The following is a 20,978-nucleotide window of genomic DNA, read 5'->3' as shown; positions in this document are numbered from 1 at the left end:
GGGCACTGTCACGGGGAACCTGCCCTCCTCTGCTATAAAGTGCTGCCCGGGTTACGCACAGCAAGTTCTACAAGCCTGGAGAATAGCACGGATCTGCCCGTCTCAGCCCTGATCCCTCACCCCCCAGGAGAAAACAGAGCCCCCAGGCCTAGCCCACCAGCTCCCTGCCATCGAGGAAAGGTAGCCACATCCCAGCCATCCCTGTAACGTGGACTGGTCTCTCCTGGTGGAGGCCAGGGCCTGGCCCAGCTCCTGCGCCTCCTTCCTTCTGTACCCCGGCTGCCTCTCTCACCTCTCCTTCCTGGGGTGCAATCTCCTGCCCTACAAACAGTGCCCGTGATCCCCCCCAATCTATCCTCACCTCTTAACTATCCTGTGTTACTTTTTCTTTTTTGGTCTGTATCTGTGATCCAGAGAATGCATTATCATCCAGGAAATGTCAGCAAGCAAGGGAGAGCTCATTAGGGGTCTCAGAGAGGGTCCCGACAGGCCTGTGCTCTGTGGACCCTCCCAGGCCTCTCTCCGGAGGACACAAAGATTGCATTATAAATTGCAATTTATAAATTGTAAAATTTACAAATTATAAAAACGTTATAAATTGTTGTTGTACCGGAGATCAAACACAAAGGCATTCTACCACTGAGCTATACCCCCAGATTTATTTATATATATATATAATTATATATATAGTTTTATATATATATAAAATTTTATATATTATATATATAAATATATATAAAATATATATAATTTTTTTTGTGGTACTGGGGGTGGAACCCAGGGGCTTTCTACCTCTGGGCTATACTCCCAGACCTATATTTTATTTGGAAACAGGCTCTCACTAAGTTGCTGAGACCCACACTAAGTAGCTGAGGCTGGCTTCAAACCTGCACGATCCTCCTGTCTCAGCCTCCCAAGCGCGGGGATTACAAGTGTGAGCCACCACGCCCGGCTCTATTCTGTTTGTTTTGAAACAGGGTCTCAGCTAAGTTGTGGAGGGCCCATGCACACCCCTAGGTTCCCTGGCCTTGTTATCCTCTGCACACTAGTCTCCTTGGATCTGGGGACCTCCGGTGGCTTCTCTCCAGCCCAGGCTTCTCCACTGCCCCCGCCTCACCAGGGCTCCACCTCTGCCTGCCCCTTTCCCTGCTGTGCTTCCTCCTCCCCTCCGCCTTCTCTGGCCACATGCCTCGGGGAAAGGCCCGTACATTTCCCACCGTGGCTGTATGGCGCTGCCCAAGCGAAGATCGCGGGCACAGTGACAGTCCTCTGGAAACTCAGTCTCCCCAACTGGCAGCAGTCTTGGAAGAGTTGCTGTTACGTGGCAGTGTCCCCAAACTGCCACCAGGGGGAGCGTGTCATCCACAACCTGGAGCTAAGGCTCCTCCCACCTCGCTCCCACTCCACAGTGCTCCAAGTGTGGCAGCCACCGGAGCGCCCCACAACTCAGGATGCAATACCGGGGGCCCAGTTCCCTAGGCCACACGGCTCTTGGCAGTTGCGCAGGCAGGGGCACGCCTGCCCAGGTGGCTGCAGGGAGGGCTCAGGCCTCAGGGAATCTCAGAGTTGAGGGAGCCCGCTCTTTTTTCAGGAGCAATGCCAGGTGACTGGCTGCCCCATCCTGAGCCTCAGTGTCTGCCTCTGTACAATGCGGGTCATCCCAGCGCCTGCCTAACAGCTGGGTGAGGAAGAGCCAGGCCGCAGGCTCTGTGGACTGGACTGGGAGACCCAGAAACGGTGCTACAGAAGATGGAAGCCCCTACCAGCCTTCCCCAACACCCCACCCCGAACCAAGGCTCCCAGGGGGCCTGCTGGCTCTGTCCTCAGAGGGCCACCCATCTCCCTTGGCTCCTGCCCTGGCCCTGTCTCCCTCTGGCCCTTTTTCTCCTGTCTCCTGGAGCAAGAGACAGGCCAGTTCCCAGACCAGACAGACAGGGCCACCTCGGTCACGCCACCTCTCTGGTCTCCATCCTTCTACCGTGCCAGGATGGGTGCTGGTGCTGAGGCCTGCGACGTGGACCCCGGCCCTCGGCACCTGCCCAGCTGTTACACACAACCAAGATGCCTGGGAAGATGGGGGCATCTACCCTCCCCCAGCCTTCACTGTGCATCCCACCCCGGACCCACCTGTGTGATGCAGGCGCCCGTGAAGGCCACAATCACGGCCACCACGTTGACCGTCAGCTGGAACTGCAGGAACTTGGAGATGCTGTCATAGACGTTGCGGCCCCACATGACGGCCTTGACGATGCTGCTGAAGTTGTCGTCCGTCAGGATGATGTCGGAGGCCTCCTTGGCCACGTCTGTGCCTGCAATGCCCTGTGGGGACGGGGACAGGAGCCTGGAGGGGCGTCTGGGGGAGGCAAGTGGGTCTACACCACTGTCCTAACCCCCTGAGCCTCCTCTCCCGCCCCAATGGGACACATGGGGACCCCCCACACCTCCCCAACCTGCAAGTCGCTCTCCTTGCAAAGCGCTCAGGAGCAGGGCCTCTGCATCCTTCCAGGAAGACCCGGGGCCAGGCGGATGGTGGGGCCGGAGCGTGAACCTGGTGTCTGCAAGCCCCTCCCCCAGCTCCCGCTGGACGCCACCCTGGATCCCCGCTCTTACCATGGCGAAACCCACGTCGGCTTTCTTGAGCGCAGGCCCGTCGTTGGTCCCATCCCCTGTCACAGCCACCACCTGCCGCTGCTCTGTGTGTGTGCTGTCGATGATGCCTGAGGGGAGGGGTGTGCTCAGCCTGGGGAGGGGCCTCCTCCCTGGCCTCCCCCACCATCCCTGCCCATCATCGTCCACGCTGTGGCCCACGCCCTGCCCCTTTCCAGCGCCACTGTCTTCCTTCTCCTTCCTTCCAGCCCTTGGCCACACAGGCAGTCACCCTAACCTGAGACGCTGTCCCCTATCCCCTCTGCCTAGGCTCAAGGACTCCCTTCCCGCCTCGGCCTCAGTACAACGTGGGCATGGTGGCACCCTCTGCCACTTGGTCTTCTTGCCCTTTCCTCCTCTTTCTCTTGCCTCGGCTACTACAAGGCTGCCTCTGGCCGGCCTCTGTCCCTACATAGGCTGCTTCCTTGGCTGGAGGTATGCCTGGCGCCCTCCTGCCGTGCCTGGCGGACAGATCCTGCTGAGTGCCTAACTATTTCCTAAGCCCCTGCTCCATGCCCGCTGCACCGGGAACTGTCCAGGCCTGTGCCACCCAGTGGGCCGCCTCCCCAGGTCCCACTGCCTGCGTGGCACTTCTTCTCTGTGGCTCCCTAGGTGGTACCAGCTCTAGGTGGCCAGACCTGCGTGGAGACACGCTTTTCCTCAGAGCTGTCCCTTCTCCCACAACTCTGAACGTCCAGGGCCCACTGGACAGCCATTGTGCAGGCAGCCAGTTTGCTAAAGCGCAGGAACCGTGTGCTCTTCTTCACCCTCGTCTTTTTACAAGGTCTAAACACTCATCCTGCCTGGACCCCACCACCTGCAAATGCTACTCAGCCTGCCACCACCTGTCATCCTGGATAATCCTGGCGGTACTTAGACTGCAGATCTAACAGAGCCTGGTGAGCTTTCTAAAACAATGCTCCTCTTGCCTGGGCCTATCACACCCTGAGCCTGGCACAATGTGCAGGTCCCTGGCTGCGGTCATGGTTACCGCCAATATTGCTGTCTCAGGCTCTGAGACCACCGGCATCCTCTAGCCTCTTTCTCTGGCCACAGGTCTCAGTCAAGTGACTGAATTTCTGTTCATTCTTTGATAGTTCAGGGAATCTTATCTCTGGGCCTTCACAGTGAGGCTTCCCTACCCTGCCTGAAACACAGACCTCTTCACTTGACACCCCATTCCACTTTTTTTTTTTGGTGGTCTGGTGATTGAATCTGGGGGTTTTCTACCTCTGAGCTATACCCCCAGCCCCATTTTTTATTCTTTCTTTATTTTTTGCGGTACTGAGGATTGAGCCTAGGGCTATTTTACCTCCAAGTCACACACACATACCAAGCCCTATTTCTTATTCTTTAATTTAAAACAAAGTCTCACAAGTTGAGGAGGGCCTCGCTAAGTAGCTGAGGCTGGCCATGAACCTGAGATCCTCCTGTCTCAGCCTCTCAAGTACTGGGATTGTAAGTGTGTGCCACCATACCCGGCTCTCAGTCCAATTTTGATGGCCTGTGACTTGAAACCCTAGAGGCCAGCGGCAGCCCCAGGACAGCCTTCTCTGTCATCCACACAGCCTTCGCTCTGTGCAGGGACACAGCTGGTTTAACAACTGCTGCAGGAAACCTGCACCACGGGTTCCAGAGGGAAGGACCAGGCCTACCTACAGCAGGGCCGGCACACAGAGGTCCTCAGTAAGTGGTTGGTGAAGGAATAAACAGATTGATGATTGAGTAAAATATGGGGATGGGTGGGGGGCCTTCTGCTCCACCACCGGATCTGTCTCTATTAATGTTCTGGGTGGCACTTTTTTTTTTTTTTTTGGTACTGGAGGTTGAGCCCAGGGAATTCTATCTCTAAGCTATACTTCCAGTCAATTCATTTTATTTATTTATTTATTTATTTATTGGCACTGGACATTCTACCTCCAAGCTACACACACCTCCAGCCCTATTTTTTTTTTTTAAATTTGGTCTCTCTAAGTTGTTGAGGGTCTTGGTAAGTTGCTGAGGCTGGCTGTGAACTGGCGATCCCCTGTCTCAGCCTCCTAAAGACTGAAATTATAGGGGTGCACAACCACACCTGGCTGTGTGAGGCACCTTTCAAACAGGAATCCAAGACGCCCGAGGCTAACCTCAGGCAGAAGCCTGCCCCTCCCCCAGTTGTTCTACAGGTGGAGAAATAGAGTCCCAGAGTGGGACTCTGTTAATAGAGACGCCAGCACTGTGTAACTGCAAAAGTGCCTAATGCCCGCCACCTCGGCTCAGCACATGCTGTGCCCTCTCTGGAGGGAGATGGGGAGGGAAACACAGTCTGACTTCCAGTCATATCCCTCAGGCTGCTATTCGCAGGATAGCCCATTCCCAGGATTCTGGTCACAGAGTTGGTTGGGGGCCTCAGAGATGCCAGGCAGAACCAGGGACTCAAAACACATGAGCCCTCGGTGCCAGAGAGCTAGTGAAGTGGGCTGAGTTTCAGACAACGGGGAACGGTGAACTGTTGAGCATGGGAGAACGACGTCTGCACAAGGTAGTTCAAGCTCAACGTAAAATAAAAAGGCGTGAGCCAGGTGCGACGGTACGTGTCTGTAATCCCAGTACTTGGGAGGCTGAGATGGGAGGATTGCAGGTCCAAGGCCAGCCTCAGCAACTTAGCAAGACCCTGTGTAAAAAAAAGGCATAATACCAGCAAAATTAAAATTAAATATATCTGTGGGCCCCATCTGTTCTCGAGCTGAGTTTGGGAGACCGGTTGGGAGTGCTTCCTAGAAAAGTGGATGGCAGAAGAGAAGATCCATGCCCTCCCCATCTCCTCTGGGTCCTTTGCAGACCTCCCAGAAGCAAAGAAGGTTGATGTAGGAGTATCCCCAGATGTACAGAGTCCCAGCTTGGGGCCCTTCCCTCCCAGGGAGAGGCTGCAGGTGCCAGGAAAGAAGGGCCTGGTTTCCAGCCTGCAGCTGGGCCTCTGAGTTGCCTGTGGCCACCAAGCCTTACCTTTGACCAGGGTGTGCTTGTCCGTGGGGGAGGAGCGCGCCAGCACCCGCAGCTTGGGCCAGATCTTGTCAATTCGCTCCTGCTCGATCTGGAGAGGGAGGGGTGGGTTGAATGGGTCAGGGAGAGAACCGGGGCTTCAAGGAGGGAGAGGATCTCCCATAATCCCTGGGACCCCGGTGACAAATTCTTCTTGCATCCCCTTGCCCGTCCCTCCCCCGGGTTCCTTCTTCCTGGGCCACGCACCTCTCCCTTCTCATTGCGGATCCTACGGTTGAATTCTTTGCCCTCTAGGCACAAGAAGTCTTCCCCAGGATGGATGATGCCACACTTGATGGCGATGGCTCGGGCCGTGTTGATATTGTCACCAGTGACCATGCGGACCGTGATGCCCGCCCGCTGGCACTTGCGGATGGCTTCTGGGACCTGGAGAAGGGGGCAGAGGTTATGAGGAAGGGTGACACCTTGGACAGACCCATCCGGCCTCATGGATTCCAGCATGAGCCCTTTCCACAGGAGGCTGTGGTGGAAGGGGACTAGATAACCCACGGGATGCTGGTGGCCCAGAAGAGTACAAGGGCCACAACTTCCTTTGCTGGGTCCACACGGGCATTGCTAATCAATTATAGTGTCCTCTCATTAATCCTGATGTGGGCTCAGAGTCCCAGGCAGCCGCCACTGAGTGATCACGGGAGTCTATCCTGAGACCAAGCCACTGGCGATCCTGACCTAGATAAAGGTGTTGTCTTCAACACTCCTTCAGGTCAGGGACTGGGCAAGGGTACAGAGAACTTGACTCACTACACTTGAACTTGACTCACATACTCCATGATAGATCCATTTGTGTGTTTTGGGGTTTTGAGGGGGACTTTTATATTTGGGGAGTTTTATTTACATAATGTGGCTTGGCTTAGAATAAATATGAAGGACTGTGAATGCTGTAAAATAGGACATTTCAGGGACAGAATTCTCTGACTGTAATGATAGACTGGTATCTGGGCCAATCAGGTTCAATCAGACCCAGCTCGGCCAATCCGAAAGTGGCGAGCCCCGCCCTCTACCCCAGTAGCCTTTGTGTGTTAGCTGTGGATTTACCCAGTGATCAGGATGCAGAAATTAGCCTCTAGAGCTGAGGCAGCCTTTTGCACAAAACGAAGATCAACTGAGCCAGTGATTCTCACCCATGGGCATGACAAGTAATAAAATAATAAGGCCACATTTGCTGCAAAATGTCTTTGAGTGGGAAAGAACATGTCCAGGGCAGAAAATTCAGTGTATAGAAAGACTGAAACACATTAAAATCGTAGATCTGAGAGCTGAGTCCAACTCCTGCTCTTCTGGAGCTAGAGAGAGGTCAGGGGCAGGCGCCCTCCTCGGCCCAACCCTGCCCTCGCTTCGACTGCCGACTGCGGCCCCCTCGGCCTGTGGCATAGACGCTGTGCAGCTGGTGAAAGGGCTCAGTCCCCGTACATCCATCGCGAAACTGAAAATGGCACCAGTTGAAAAGGCACCAAATATGCCTAACCTCCTGCTGGCTCGGCAACGGAGTACGGCAGAGTCTCCCCTTGTGCTGGAGAGGCTGCCTGGGTGCTGCGGCTTGCTGCCCTGCCCAGCACGGCCCGACAGAGGACACTGCCTGGTGTTGCCATGAGCGGAAAAGATCCACACTGGAAATTTCAGGCACGGTTTCCACACCCTCGTGAGGTAAACGATCCCTAAATCAAACTGTTGTCACACTGGGGTCCATCTGTGCTTAGTCATGGCAGCCCTGGCAAACTAATTCAAAGAATTAAAACAGTGGGCTAAACAGACTGTGGACAGCTCCTGTCTCTTTTCTATCCTTGGGATTCGTGTGTGTGTGTGTGTGTGTGTGTGTGTGTGTGTGTGTGTGTGTGACTAAGGATTGAAGCCAAGGGCATTATACCTCCAAGCTATACTCCAGCCCCAACTTTCCTTTCTTTTCTTCCTTTCTTTCTATCTTTCTTTCTCCTCTCTCTCTCTCTCTCTCTCTCTCTCTCTCTCTCTCTCTCTCTCTCTCTCTCTTTCTTTCTGTCTTTCTTGTGCTTGGAATTGAAGCCACAGACATTCTATTTCCACGCTATATCCCAGCCCTATTTTATTTTTATATTTTGGAAATAGGGTGTCAGTAAGTTGTGAGGCTGATCTTGAACCTGTGCTCCTCCTGTCTCAGTTTCCCAAGTCCTGGATGACAGTCATGCACTGCAGTGCTTAGTGGATGTTTTCTTTCCTTCTTTTTTTGTGGTACTGGATATTGAACTTAGGGGCATTCTACCTCAGAGCTATATTCCCAGCCCTATTTTTTTTATTTATTATTTTGAAACAGGGCATCGCTAAGTTGCAGAGGGCCTCACTAAGTAGCTGAGGCTGGCTGTGAACCTGCGATCCTCTTGTCTCAGCCTCCCAAGTACTGGGATGACAAGTGTGTACCACCACCATCACGTGTCGGGCTTGTATGTTTTCTTAAACTGCCCTCAGTACTTTCTTTGGTCACTCAGCTGTCCATTCATTTGACAAACAGCTATTGAACATGCAACTCCTCTGGGACTAAGGATCCAGAGATGATTAAGACTGAAACCCCAGAGGCATCGATCTGGTTGAAATACATTTTCTACATCATAATTTTAAATCACTATTAAATTTTTTTTTTAAAAAAGAACTTCTTTAGCTAAAATTATCCTATTTTTCACTGAGGAAAAACAGCCGGGAAATGGGTGCTTCCTGTTTTCATTAAATAAAGTCTTTTAAACATATGTTGTTTCTGGTGACAGCCGCTGTCTGTGACTCCGAGGGCTCCAAACACCCCCGGATAACCCGGCAAGTCCCAGACCAATAGCGTCTCCATGCCAGCTCCCATCAGCTTTGGGAACTTCGACAGTAGGGTTTGGACAAGCGTGATTTATTTTTCTTGTGGTACTGGGGACTGAACCCAGGGGCATTCTACCCCTGAACTACAACCCCAGCCCTATTGTATTCTTTTATTTGGAAACAGGGCCTTAGTGAGGCTCTCCATCTTTGTGGAGGGCCCAAGTTGTTGAGAGGCTGGCCTTGAACCTGCAGTCCTCCTGCCTCAGACGCCCAAGTACTGGGATTCCAGGCACGCATCACTACGCCTGGCTAGAGACAGGAGTCATTGTACCTCTGAGCTACAGTCCCAGTTCTTTTTGTTTTTATTTTGATACATGGTCTCACTACATTGCTAAGGCTGTCCTTAAGGCTGAAATCCTCCAATCTTGGCCTCCCAGGTACTAGGATCATAGGCCTAGCTCCACCCCACTCAGACCCTTGGTGTGGAATATTCTCTCCTCAGCTTCCGATGAAGAACGATGTGCCTTTCCTATAACTGGCATCCAGGCAAGGATGTAGGGCAGGAAGGCTGGACACCTGGTCTAATACGGCTTTGCTCAGGAAGAGCGTGGTAGCATCCCTGTCCCTCTGTGGCATTTTATCTCTGAGCTACACCCCAGCCTATTTTATTTTATTTTATTTTATTTTTTGTTTTGAAACAAGCCCTAAGTTGCTGAGGCTGGCTTCAAACCTATGGTCTTCCTGAGCAGTGGGATTACAGGCATGTGTTTTTATCTGTAAATTGGGGGGATGTGGGAAGATGTCTGGATGGGATGGGAGGTTCAAACCTCTAGCCATGCCTGCTGGGTGACTCGAGGCCAGTTACCATATAATGACCAGCATTCTTAACATGGAGCTGGGCGTGGTGGCGCATGCCTGTCATCCCAGTACTTGGGAGGCTGAGACAGGAGGGTCACAGGTTTAAGGCCGGCCTCGGCAACTCAGCTAGGTCGTCAGCAACTTAGCAAGACCCTGTTTCAAAGCAAAAAATTTAGAAAAGGGTTGGAGGTGTAGCTTGGAAGTAGAATGCCCCTGGGTTCAAACACCAGTACCACAAAACCCAAACCAGACCAAACCAACAACAAAACCAAGAAAGGAAGAAACGGAAGAGAAGAGCAAACACCTGGGGGCATCACATTATTTCCTGGAATTCTTTAGTTTGTCAAGAGTGCGTGTCGGCTTGAGTCATGACATAAAATGTGTTTCTTGTCGCCATGAGTCATGGCCCAAAAAACCCTGCATCTGATGCTCATTCCCACCCCACCTCTGGGATGTTCCCAAGGTGGGGTGATGAGCCAGGAGCTCTGGGGTGGCAAGGACATGGGAGCCCCTGGGGTGGGTGCACGCCTCTACCACCTGTTCTGAGCAATTTCCAGGAAGGAGATCACGCATCTCCACGAGGACTGAGCCCATTAGCGGCTAGTAATGAGCAGCCGTCCCACGGGGAGGCTGATAAATGGCTTGTCTGCCCAGGGAGAGCTGCGGTCGGCAGGAAAACCCATCTGGGCACCGGTGCCAGCTCCCAGGGCATCCGCTGTCTCTGATGCTTTAAGGTCTGGTAGAGGGAGGGCACCGCAGTGAGACCTGCTGTGTGTGTGCGGGTACGTGGGGGTTAGTACTGTGCGTGGAATTAGAAGACTGAGTATCAAGTCTATTCACTCTCGCTCTTCATCCCACAGACCCTGCCCAAGCACCTCCCGAAAGCCCGCTGTGTTCAGAGGCTGTTACGTGTCCCCAGGCCCAGAATCTTCTGGGGAAGTCACAAAGAAGGAGACTCCCATTTGGGGGCTCTCTGCCTCATGCCAGAAACTCTGCCTGTTGTCTGCATGTGTGTGATGGACCCTCAATATTCTGGGGTGTGTGCCTGTGTGTGGAGGACGGTCTGGCTCAGGAGGTCATAAACTGCCTTCCTATCACACAGAAGCCATGTCGGTGCTCAGCAGCTCAGGTCTGTCTGGCACCTGAGCTCACACCTGGACCCTCTCCCTGTTATCTAAGGGTGAAAGTCTACATCTGAGGCCTCCTATCTTCCGATCGTATCCAGGAACTTGGAGGCATCCACTCTATCTTATAAATAAGGAGAAACAGGCCCTGAGAATGGCCAGAGGCCTTCAGCTAATGGAGGCAGGGTAGATGGGCAACTGGTGCTGCCTGTACTAGAAGAGAGCTTTCCCCACGGGGCCCGTGCAGCGAATGTCACAGTCGAGGTCCATCTGGACCCAGCCAGAGCCTGGCCAGGGGGCAGACCTAGTCCAGATGCTGAGACAGCCCTGGGAGGAAGTGGAGGTGGCTGCCGGGCTCTCCTCGGCGACCCACAGGGTGGAGGCTCTGCTGGCCATGGCAGCATTTCAGAGATTCCAGGTGGCTTGCGCCTCTCCCCACATCCTCTCAGACTATGCGCACCCTGCCTCCTCGACCCCACCAGGCACCAGCCCTGAATGCTAGAGAGGACTGAAGACCTACTGTGTGCTAAGCACCCTGGTAGGTGCACGCACACACGTCCCATTCTCCTTGACCCTGCCAGGCCCCAGCACTGGATTATAAGGAAGACTGAAGGCCTGTTGTGTGCTAAGAACCCTGTTAGGCGCATAGACCCCCATTCTCCCCGACTCCCCAACGCCCAGCATGAGGTATAAGGGAGAGTGGCATGCACTGTGCGCTAAGCACTTTGTTAGGTGCACATACATCTCACTCCCCCTGACTCCACGAGGCCTTAGTTCTGAATTCTAAAGACTGAAGACCTACTGTGTGCTGAGCAGCCTGTGGAGTGCACTCCCACACATCCCACCCTCCATCTTTGGGAGGGAGGTGCGGTCACTCCTCACTCTTTGCTGGAGACTGCATGAACTTTTGAGCTCTGGCCCCTGGACAAAGATGTGCCCCTTGACGCCCATGTCCCCTGGCAAGCTGGCCAGGGACGATGATCGCTAAGCTCCATCTGGGCGAGGAGAAGTGTGAAGACTTTTGGGGACCATACTTTGGTTCTGCTGAAGCAGTGGCCCCTGCCACGGGGGTGTCCCTTGCCCGGGCCTGGAATCGAGGCCTAAGGACATGTTACAGAGCCTGGCTCCTCTGGGGCAGGGTGGCTCCACCCCTGTCCCCTAGGGAGCTGGAGGACTGACCCCACAGCCAACCACGCCCGCCGGTGTGCTGTGTGCTTGGCCTTCTGGCAGACCAATGCCAAGGGTGGTGTAGGGTAACGTTAGGGGGCAGGCAAGAGCCTCCCCATGGGTGGTGCATGCGAACTGTGGCTCACAGGCCAAGAGACTCAGCCCAGGCCTCTCAGCGCCCTTGAGCCCACTGGCTATGGGGCCTACCTCGGGCCGCACGGGGTCCTCGATGCCCACCACGCAGATGCAGGTGAGGTCACTGAGGATGTCGTTCTCGTTGTCCCAGTCGGGCTCGGGGCTGCCGGGGAAGTCGCGGTAGGCCACGCAGATGGTACGGAGCCCGTCGCAGGCCATGGGCTCGATCACCTTCTTCACCATCTCGTCCCGGTCACGGGGCCGGAAGACCCGGGGCTCGCCCGTCCCACTGAGGATTTTGCAGCACCTGGGGCAGGGGATGGAAGGGAGATGAACGAGGCGAGGCCAAGGCCCAAGGTGTCCCCTGTGCGCCCTGGGGAGGCCCAGCTGGCTATGGCCGTCGATCAGCGCCCTGCAGGTCCATTTCCCATAATGCCTCAGGGCTGGGTGCACCGAGCAAGCTCCTGGGTCCCGGGCAGGGTGAAATCAGGGTGCTCTCCTATAATATCTTCCCTAGCTGTACAGCAAGAGCACATCCACTTAGTCTAATATATATATATGTAGGATACATAATATATATATATGCTGGTCATTAAAAAATGGCCACCAGGTGTGGTGGGGCATGCTGGTCATTCTGGGACTCAGGAGGCTGAGACAGGAGGATCACAGATTTGAAGCCAGCCTTGGTAACCTCGTGACACCCTCAGCAACTTAGTGAGGCCCTGTTTCAAAAGAAAGAGAGCCGGGATGACAGTTCACACCTATAATCCCAGTACTTGGTAAACTGAGACAGGAGACTTGCGGGTTTGTGGCTAGCCTCACAACGTAGGGAGACCCTGTTTCTAAATAAAAAATAAAATAGGGGTGGAGTATGGATCAGAGGTAGAAAGTCCGAGTCCAATCCCCAGCATCATAAAAAAGAAAAAAAAGAAAAGAAAAATAATAAAATATAGCTGGGAGTGTAGCTCAGAGGTAGAATGCTTCTGGGTTCAATCCCTAGTACTACAAAATTAGAAAAATAAAAAAGTAAAAATAAAAAATGAAGCCGGGTGTGGTGGCACACGGTTATAATCCCTGGGAGGCTGAGACAGGAGGATCATAGTTCGCAGACAGCCTCAGCTACTTAGTGAGGCCCTCTGCAACTCAGTAAGATCCTGTTTCAAAATAAAGCATTAAAAAAAAGGGCTGGGGGTGTAGCTCGGAGGTAGAATGCTCCTGGCTTCCATCTTCAGTACCACACACACACACACACACACACACACACACACACACACACACACATAAATGGGGGAAAAAAAAAAGAAAAAAGAAGAAAAAAAGAAAGGGCCGGGGGTGTAGCTCAGAGGTAGAATGCCCCAGTCTCCCCACCACCCAAAATATTTTTAAGAGGATATAATGAAAAAAGCAGAGGGTGAGCAAAGGGCCCTGGAGCGGGCTTGGCTGTGTGACCCAGGGTCTAGACAGCCTGGGGCGGGGCCGCTCCCCTCTGGACTCAGGCGGCCCAGCAGCCACCTACTTCTTGAGCACGATCTCCGAGGCGCCCTTGCTGTACATGCGGAAGCTCTCGTCAGGCATCCTGATGACGGTGCTCATGGACTTGCGCACGGAGTTGAAGGTGTACACTTTGTACAGCTTCTCCTCTGGCATCTGGCTGCGCACGGGCTCATAGTCCTGCTTCAGGTCCAGCACGAAGCCCAGCAGGCCGCATTCCGTCTTGTTGCCTACCTGCCGAGGCAGGCCACCCTCTTTCTCCGGGGGCTGTGGAGAGAGGGAGGCAGGGGTGGTTTGCATAGGCCAGGGCTTGTCGCAGCCACCCAGCCCCAGGAGCTGCCACCTGGTGGTCCCTGGAGTGGGGACGGAGCCCCCAAGGCCCACCTTCTGCACCCAGCCTGGCTGCAAGCCTCTGCATCTTGGGTCTAGTCCTGACTCCAGATGCAAGTCATTAAGCAAAGATCAGCTTTGGAAGAAACTACGAAGCATTTCAAACGTTCAAAAAGATAATGATTTAATAAGCAACGGTGTGCCCACCATCCTGCTTTGTGGAATCTTGACACTAAGCCATATTTCCTTCAGAGTTTTCTTTCTTCAGAAGTAAAACATGTCAGATAGAGTTGAATCCCCTCTGGATAGCTCTTCTCACTTGCATAATTCACCCCCTCACCCTGAATCAGCCTTGATCTTAAATAAGACATTCATCACTGTGTGTGTGTGTGTGTGTGTGTGTGTGTGTGTGTGTGTGTGTGTGTGAACTCTCTGAGGTAAATGGATTCAGATGCAATAAGAAATAATCTACTTCATTCAGCCTCTCCGTCACCACAGTACAGCACCACAACCGAGACACTGACACTGCACACTCCAAGTGACCCTATCTAGATTTCTCTAGCTTTGCAGGCACTTGTGTGTGTGCGCGGGTGGTACAGTGGAGCTCCGTGTGGGTACAGGGTTGGGATTAACCGTGGCTGCAGGAAGTAAGATTTGCAGATATGCTCAGCCCCCACGTGCACCCCTTCCCCGTGTACAACCTGCTCATGTCCCTTAAAATTCTACCTCCAAGCTATATCCCCAGCACGATTTTTTATTCTTTATTTTGTAACAGGGTCTCACTGAGTTGCAAAGGGCCCCACTAAGTAGCTGAGGCTGTCCGTGAACTGTGATCCTCCTGTCTCAGCCTCCCGAACGCTGGGATTACAAGCATGTGCACCACCACACCTGGCTCCTATTTTATTTTTCACTCCAAAACAGTGTCTTGCGAAGCTGCTGAGGCTGGCTGCCAACATGGGATCCTCCTGTCTCAGCCTCCCCAGTACTGGGATTACAGGCAATGTCACCACACCCAGCTCCATCAGAGATTCTGAAGAGGAATAAATGGCACCAAACGTGCCTGTGCCCCTCCCATCCCAGTAGCGGCTTTCCCTGGGCCTCAGGCCAGCCTTGTGGAGGAGCCTTCTGGGTTCTTATCCTTGACCTCCTTTATAGTGCTCCACAGAGCAGCTTGGGCAGAAAGAAGGTGTATTCACGAAGGGGCCAGCATGGACCAGCTGTGCAGACAGGCCCCAGATCTGCTCCCCTTTCCACACTTAGGGCTCGGAGCCAGGGAGCAGGCCTACGGCATGGGCAGATGCAAGTGTTGACATGCTGCAGCCCTGGGACCCAGAGATGCACAGGACAAAGCCTTAGAGCTTTAACTAAACGAGTCTTCAGTTTCCCCAGCTGGGAGATGGAGGTGCTGGGGCACACAATTTCTTCCCTTTTTTTTTTTGTAGTACTGAAGATTGAACTCAGGGGCATGTTACCTCTGAGCTACATCCCCAGCCCCATTTTATTATTTATTTATTTTTCTTTTTCCTTTTTTTGGGCAGTACGGGGGTGGAACCCAGGCGCTTTTCTACCTCCAGGCTGTACTCCCAGACCTATTTTATACTTTATTTGGAAACAGAGTCTAACTAAGTTGCTGAGAGCCTCACTAAGCTGCTGAGGCTGGCTTCGAACCTGTGCGATCCTCCTGTTTCAGCCTCCCAAGTGCTGGGATTACAAGTGTGCGCCACCACGCCTGGCCCATTTTATTATTTATTTTCAAACAGGGTCTTACTAAGTTGCAGAGGGCCTCATTAAATAAGCTGAGGCTGGCCGCGAACTCGGATCCTCCTGTCTCAGCCTCCCAAGTACTGGAATTACAAGCATGTGCCACCATGCCCAGCTACATGATTTCTACCTGAGAGAAAAGGCGAGCCTTTCCTTCAAGTTCATGGTGGTGAGGGACAGTCAAGAAGTGTCTGGTGACTGAGGAGAGACACTGCTCAGGGTATCCCCCAGGCCCCACGGCCATGTTAATGGGTCTTTTGGAATTCAGCACCCTGGAGAGCTCCCCACGCCACACTCAGGAGAAGCTTTGATTTGGAAACAGAAAATTAGTGTTTGGTAAAATAAATTCTAAGAGCTTCGCTTTGTTTCCATAATATGCGATTTTATCGTGCTTTTGAAAAATATATATGCATGATACAATTTTATAACTAACTTTCTGGTGATTTCCAGAGTTTTATGTGTCTTCCACTAATGGAAGCCCCTCCCCCCAACTAATGAGAGAAAATGACGACACCAAGAACTTAAATAAAAGTCCCTAATTACTTATTTGCCCAAGAGAGCTGTGCAGCTCAGCCTGCAAAGCACCCGGCATCTTATTACCCTCTGTGAAATAGTTTAATTTTTCTCTAAAAGGATTTCAAACAATCCATGGTTGCAAATGGCAGCGCTGCCTCCTCCGTAACTCAATTTGTTTCCGTGAACTTGTGCTCGGAATTCGCCTACATGTGTTACTAAGGAGCAGGCAACCTCCCCTTTTTTCTTTTGGCTTTTTTTTATCCTGACAAACTCCGAGGTTCGGTTCTTGCTGTACGATTTCCAAGAGCCTTTTTATCTCCAGGGCTACAGTTCAGTGGGGGAACGAGCGTGTTGTTATTGTTTCTGTTTGGAGAGGAGACGGGCCAGGGAGGGAAGCGGCTTGCTCCTGGCCTCAGTCGTTGAGACTGGGCCTGTGGCTTCCCCAGGTCCCCCGAGCCCCACCCCAAAGCTTCACTGGGTACCTCTCCCTGCTCACATGTTAAGCTCTTTGGGGATGCTAGGAGCAGTCTACGGTGTAGTACAACTCATACTGCTGTTCCGGGATGCTGGGGTGTGAATGGAGCCAAGGTTGATGAATGGAGACTTGGAATGATGCTAAATTGTAAACAACATCTTCAAACATGAGATAAAAAACCTCAGAGCATGTTGCCACCTCATACCTATTAGGATGACTACTTTTTTTTTAAGGGGGTTCTTTTTTTTTGTCTTTTTGGAACCAGGATCAAACCCAGAGTGCCATACCTGCAAAGCAGGCACTTTGCCACTGAGCTACATCCTGGCCCCGGAATGTCTACTTTATTTATTTATTTATTTATTTATTTATTTATTTATTATTTATTTATTGTACTGGAGAAGGAACCCAAGGGCATGCTATCTCTGATCTATACCCCCAGTCCATTTTATTTTTTATTTTGAAACAGAGTTTTGCTGAGTCGCTAAGGCTGGCCTGAACCTGCAATCCTAATCCACACCTGGCAGGTGGCCACTATTAAAACAAAAATCTGGGTATGGTGGCTCATGCTTGTAATCCCAGTACTTGGGAGGCTGAGACAGGAGGATCACAGGTTCGTGGCCAGCCTCAGCTACTTAGTGAGGTTCTACAACTTAGTGAGACCCTGTTTCAAAATAACGAATAAAATAGGGCTGGGAGTGTAGCTTAGAGGTAGAATGTCCTTGGGTTCCACCTCCAGTACCACAAAACAAACATACAAGAATGCTACCTCCCACTGGGAGAGACAATGGCTGTCGGCAGGGACATGGGCAAATCTGAACCCTTGTGCATGGTTGGTCGGAACATAAAATGGCGCAGACACAATTGACAAAGCAGCTCCTCAAAAATTTACACACAGAACAATTATGCAATCTAGCAAGTCCATTCTGGGTCTATATCCAAAATAATTGAAAACAGGAACTCAGATATATGTGCATGCCCGCGTTCAGAGTAGTGTTATTCATTATTCACAGTAGTTCAGAGAGGGAAGCAACCCAAGTGTCTACCGATGGATGGAGGGATCAACAAAATGTGGCCTATACATGAAGTGGAGTATTACTTAGTATTAAAAAGGGGGGGATTCTGACACATACAGATGAACCTTAAGGAAATTCTGCTAAGGAGAAAGCCAGCTACAAAGGGACAAATACATATGGTTCTACTTGTATGAAGTGCCCAGAAGACTCAAGCTCACAGGACAGAGCAGAGTGGTTGTTATAGGAGCTGCGGGAGCCGGGAGGGGAACTGGGAGGTCACTGCTGAATGGGAACTGAGTTTCAGTTCTGCAGGATGAGAATTCTGTGGATGGAACATAGTTATGTTTGCATAACCACGTGAATGTATTTAGGACCTCTAAACTGAACATTTAAAAGTGGCCAAGGTAAAGTGGGGGCATGATGGTGCATGCCTATAATTGCAGTACTCAGGAGACCGGGACAGGAAGATCACAGGTTAGAGGTTAGTCTCAGCAACTTAGCAAGACCTTGTTTCAAAACAAAAAATAAAAAGGGCTGTGGTTCAGCTTGGTGGTAGAATGCCCCTAGGTTCAATCCCCCATAATGCACACACACACACACACACACACACACACACCAACGTGATACAATTTGTTATGTATATTTCATCACTATGAAAAAGGAAAAGAATCCAAGCAAACTCCACGGTAACTACCATAGTTTGGGTCTGAAACATTCCCCAAAGGCATTAGAGACCTGGTCTCCAGCATAGCGCTCTTGGGAAGAGGAAGGAACTTTAAGAGGTGTGGCCTAATGGGAGGTCTTTAGGTTGGCTGGAACATGAGATCTCAGTCTCTTATTTCCTTTGTATCCCGGGTGAGAGGTTTGCAGTTCTGCTTCACCATGAGTTCCCACCATGATGTGATGCCACAGGCCTGAGGCAATGGGGCTGACACACTGTGGAGCCTCCAAAGCTGTGAGCCAAAAGGCGCTTTTTCTTTTCTTTTTTCTTTTTTTTGGTACTAGGATAAAACCTGGGGACCTTCTACCTCCAGGCCATGTCCCCAGAGCTATTTTATATTTTATTTGGAAAGAAGTTCTCATTAAGTTGCCAAGAGCCTCACAAAGATGCTGAGGCTGGCTTTGAACCTGTGTGGTCCTCCTGTCTCAGCCTCCCAAGTGCTGGGATTACAAGTGTGTACCACTATACCCAGTGGGGCCTTTTCTTTTTAAGAAGCCAATTTACTGCAGCAACAAAAAGCTGATGAACACAGCAACAAGCCCCACGGCATGGTAAACCGTGGTAATAGTGATGTGACAATTCTCCCAAGGGGGTATAGGGAAATGGCTTTAGGGAGTGCAGTGTGGTGGTGCATGTCTGTAATCCCAGTATTTGGGAGCCTGGGACAGGAGACTCACAGGTTTGAGGCCAGCCTCAGCAACCTAGCAAGACCCTGTCTCACGACAAAAATGTATGAAATAAACACAAGAGGGTTGGGGGAGCTCAGAGGCAGCACCTCTCTAGGTTCGTTCCTTCCTGCTGTTTGGGAGTTCCTGGGGCTCCTGGTGGCCATCTCATGAGGCATGCTGAGGACTTGGGGTTTCTAACTAGGTGAATTTGGTTTATTCAGGAAAACCACCCTGCCAGGTAATTCTTCCTTCTGAGCCACCTTGGGGGCTTCCAGGGAGATTTATATTTCTCCTGTAGTCTATGTTTTCAGAAACATGCCACACACTCTCATCAGTTCTGCTCTGCAGGCACCATCCTCAGCTGAACGATGTGGACGAGCACTGTAGGCTCACCCTACTTTAAAAGAGGGCTCATTGGGCCAGGCATGGTGGCGCTCGCTTGTAATCCCAGTTTTTGAGAGGTGGAGACCAGAGGATTGTGGTTTGCGGACAGCCTTGGCTACTTAGCCAGGCCCTTTGCAACTCAGTGGAACCCTGTTTCAAAAAATAAAGACGCTGGGCATGGTGGCGCACGCTTGTAATCCCCGCGCTTGAAAGGCAGAGACAGGAGGATCACACGTTCACAGCCATTCTCAGCTACTGAGTGAGGTCCTCTGCAACTTAGTGAGACCCTGTTTCAAAATAAAGAATATTTTAAAAATAGGGCTGAAGATGTAGCTCGAAGGTAGAATGCCTCTGGGTTCAATACCTAGTTGCACCAAAAAAAAGAAAGAAAGAAAGAAAGAAAAAAAGAAAGAAAGAAAGAAAGAGAGAGAGAGAGAAAAGAAATGAAACTTGCTTATATTCACACACAGTAAGGGGTGAGCCCCTTTTTGCTGCAAGTCAACAGGTTACAATCCAAGCCCACCATCCTGCAGGGCTGTTCCCTGAAGGCCGCCCCTGTCACCTGAGACCAGTTTTGGAAACCACCCACTCCTCTCTCTGCCACATCTGCAGGACGAAATCGTTCACAGCATCTTGGTTATTTTAGGAAGGCCTGGGAAACTGAATAAAGAAAGCATTGCCCATCTCTCTTGATTTCCAAATTGGGGGAAAAGAAGACAAAAAAAAAATCGTCGTTTCTGGCCAGTCTCCATGTTCTCCGACCTACTTTCCCCCTGTTGATCTGTCTTCCTTAGCCTGCTCAGGGTGCTGCGGGGCGGCGCAGAGCGCCAGGGAGGCAGGGGCCGCCTCCTGCCTGCAGCAGCCCCGGGCTCCGCTCTGCCGACTCATGCACTCTCTCCCGATTCGGTGGCTCCCACAAACCCAACCTGATTCTGAAGGTTACAGCTGGCTCGGGGCAGGAGGGGAGGGTCAGGGCTCGGGCATATTTGGAAGGGAGACAAAAGCAGCTCAGCTGGCCACCCAGCTGCATGCGTGGCAGAAATGGCCTACATCTGGGCGCCACGGGCATCTGGATGGAGGAACTCCGGGTTGGCTCCTCACCCGCCATCCAGATGCTGGCTAAGCACCAAGAGTAACCTGTGCTTCGAAACCAGAAAGGGATCTCAGCATGACGAGGCCAGGCAGCCTGGCTGAGACAGAGAGCTTTTATTATCAACACGCTGGGCGTGGTGGGCGTACCTGCAAGCCCAGTATTTGAGAGGCTGAGATAGGGAGATTGCAGGCTCGAGGACAGACTCAGCAACTTAGCGAGACCCTGTCCGTCCGTCCTTCCTTCCTTTCATATTCTCTCTCTCTCTCTCTCTCTCTCTCTCTCTCTCTCTCTCTCTCTCTCTCTCGGTAGTACTGGGGATGGAACCCAGGGGCATTCTACCTCCAAGCTACACCCCAGCCCTATTTTTCATTCTTTATTTTGAAACAGAATCTTATTCAGTTGTGGAGGGCCTCACTAGGTAGGTGAGGCTGGCCATGAACCTGAGACCCTCCTGTCTCAGCCTTCCAAGTACTGGGATGACAAGCGCACACTGCCATGCCTGGCTGTGAGATCCTGTTTCAAAACACAGAATAAAAAATAGCAACTCGGCGTGGTGGCACACACATGTAATATCAGTACTTCAATGGCTGAGACTAATGGATTACAGGTTTGAGGCCAGTCTCGGCAATTTAGAGGGACCCTGTTTAAAAACAAACAAACAGACAGACAAACAAACAAAAGTAGAAAATAGCGGAAGGTGTATCTCAGAGGTAGAACGCTCCTGGGTTCAAGCTACAGTTCAAATAAATAAGTAAATAGGACCTCATCAAAACGAGGAGACCAGTAGA

The 20,978-nt window shown here is 51.7% G+C and overlaps 1 protein-coding gene across 8 annotated transcripts in view; it reads right to left on the bottom strand.

Moving 5' to 3' along the window:
• Positions 1 to 20,978, bottom strand: part of ATP2B2 (ATPase plasma membrane Ca2+ transporting 2) — a gene marked incomplete at both ends in the record, with an annotated part of 95,204 nt that overhangs the window by 12,838 nt on the left and 61,388 nt on the right. For 7 of the 8 annotated variants that reach the window (XM_080718058.1, XM_080718057.1, XM_080718059.1 and 4 more), the window contains 6 exons: positions 2,128 to 2,319; positions 2,611 to 2,717; positions 5,632 to 5,719; positions 5,875 to 6,054; positions 11,811 to 12,045; positions 13,255 to 13,496. In XM_080718058.1, the coding sequence (XP_080574184.1) occupies positions 2,128 to 2,319; positions 2,611 to 2,717; positions 5,632 to 5,719; positions 5,875 to 6,054; positions 11,811 to 12,045; positions 13,255 to 13,496 (1,044 nt within the window). The remainder of the gene's footprint in view (positions 1 to 2,127; positions 2,320 to 2,610; positions 2,718 to 5,631; positions 5,720 to 5,874; positions 6,055 to 11,810; positions 12,046 to 13,254; positions 13,497 to 20,978) is intronic. The other variant, XM_080718063.1, reaches the window with a different exon arrangement.

The sequence above is a fragment of the Muscardinus avellanarius genome, assembly GCF_963383645.1.
Source record: "Muscardinus avellanarius genome assembly, chromosome: 22".
Taxonomy (NCBI): Eukaryota; Metazoa; Chordata; class Mammalia; order Rodentia; family Gliridae; genus Muscardinus; species Muscardinus avellanarius.
Note: the sequence above shows the minus strand (reverse complement) of the source record. Positions and strands in the feature narration are given on the sequence as shown.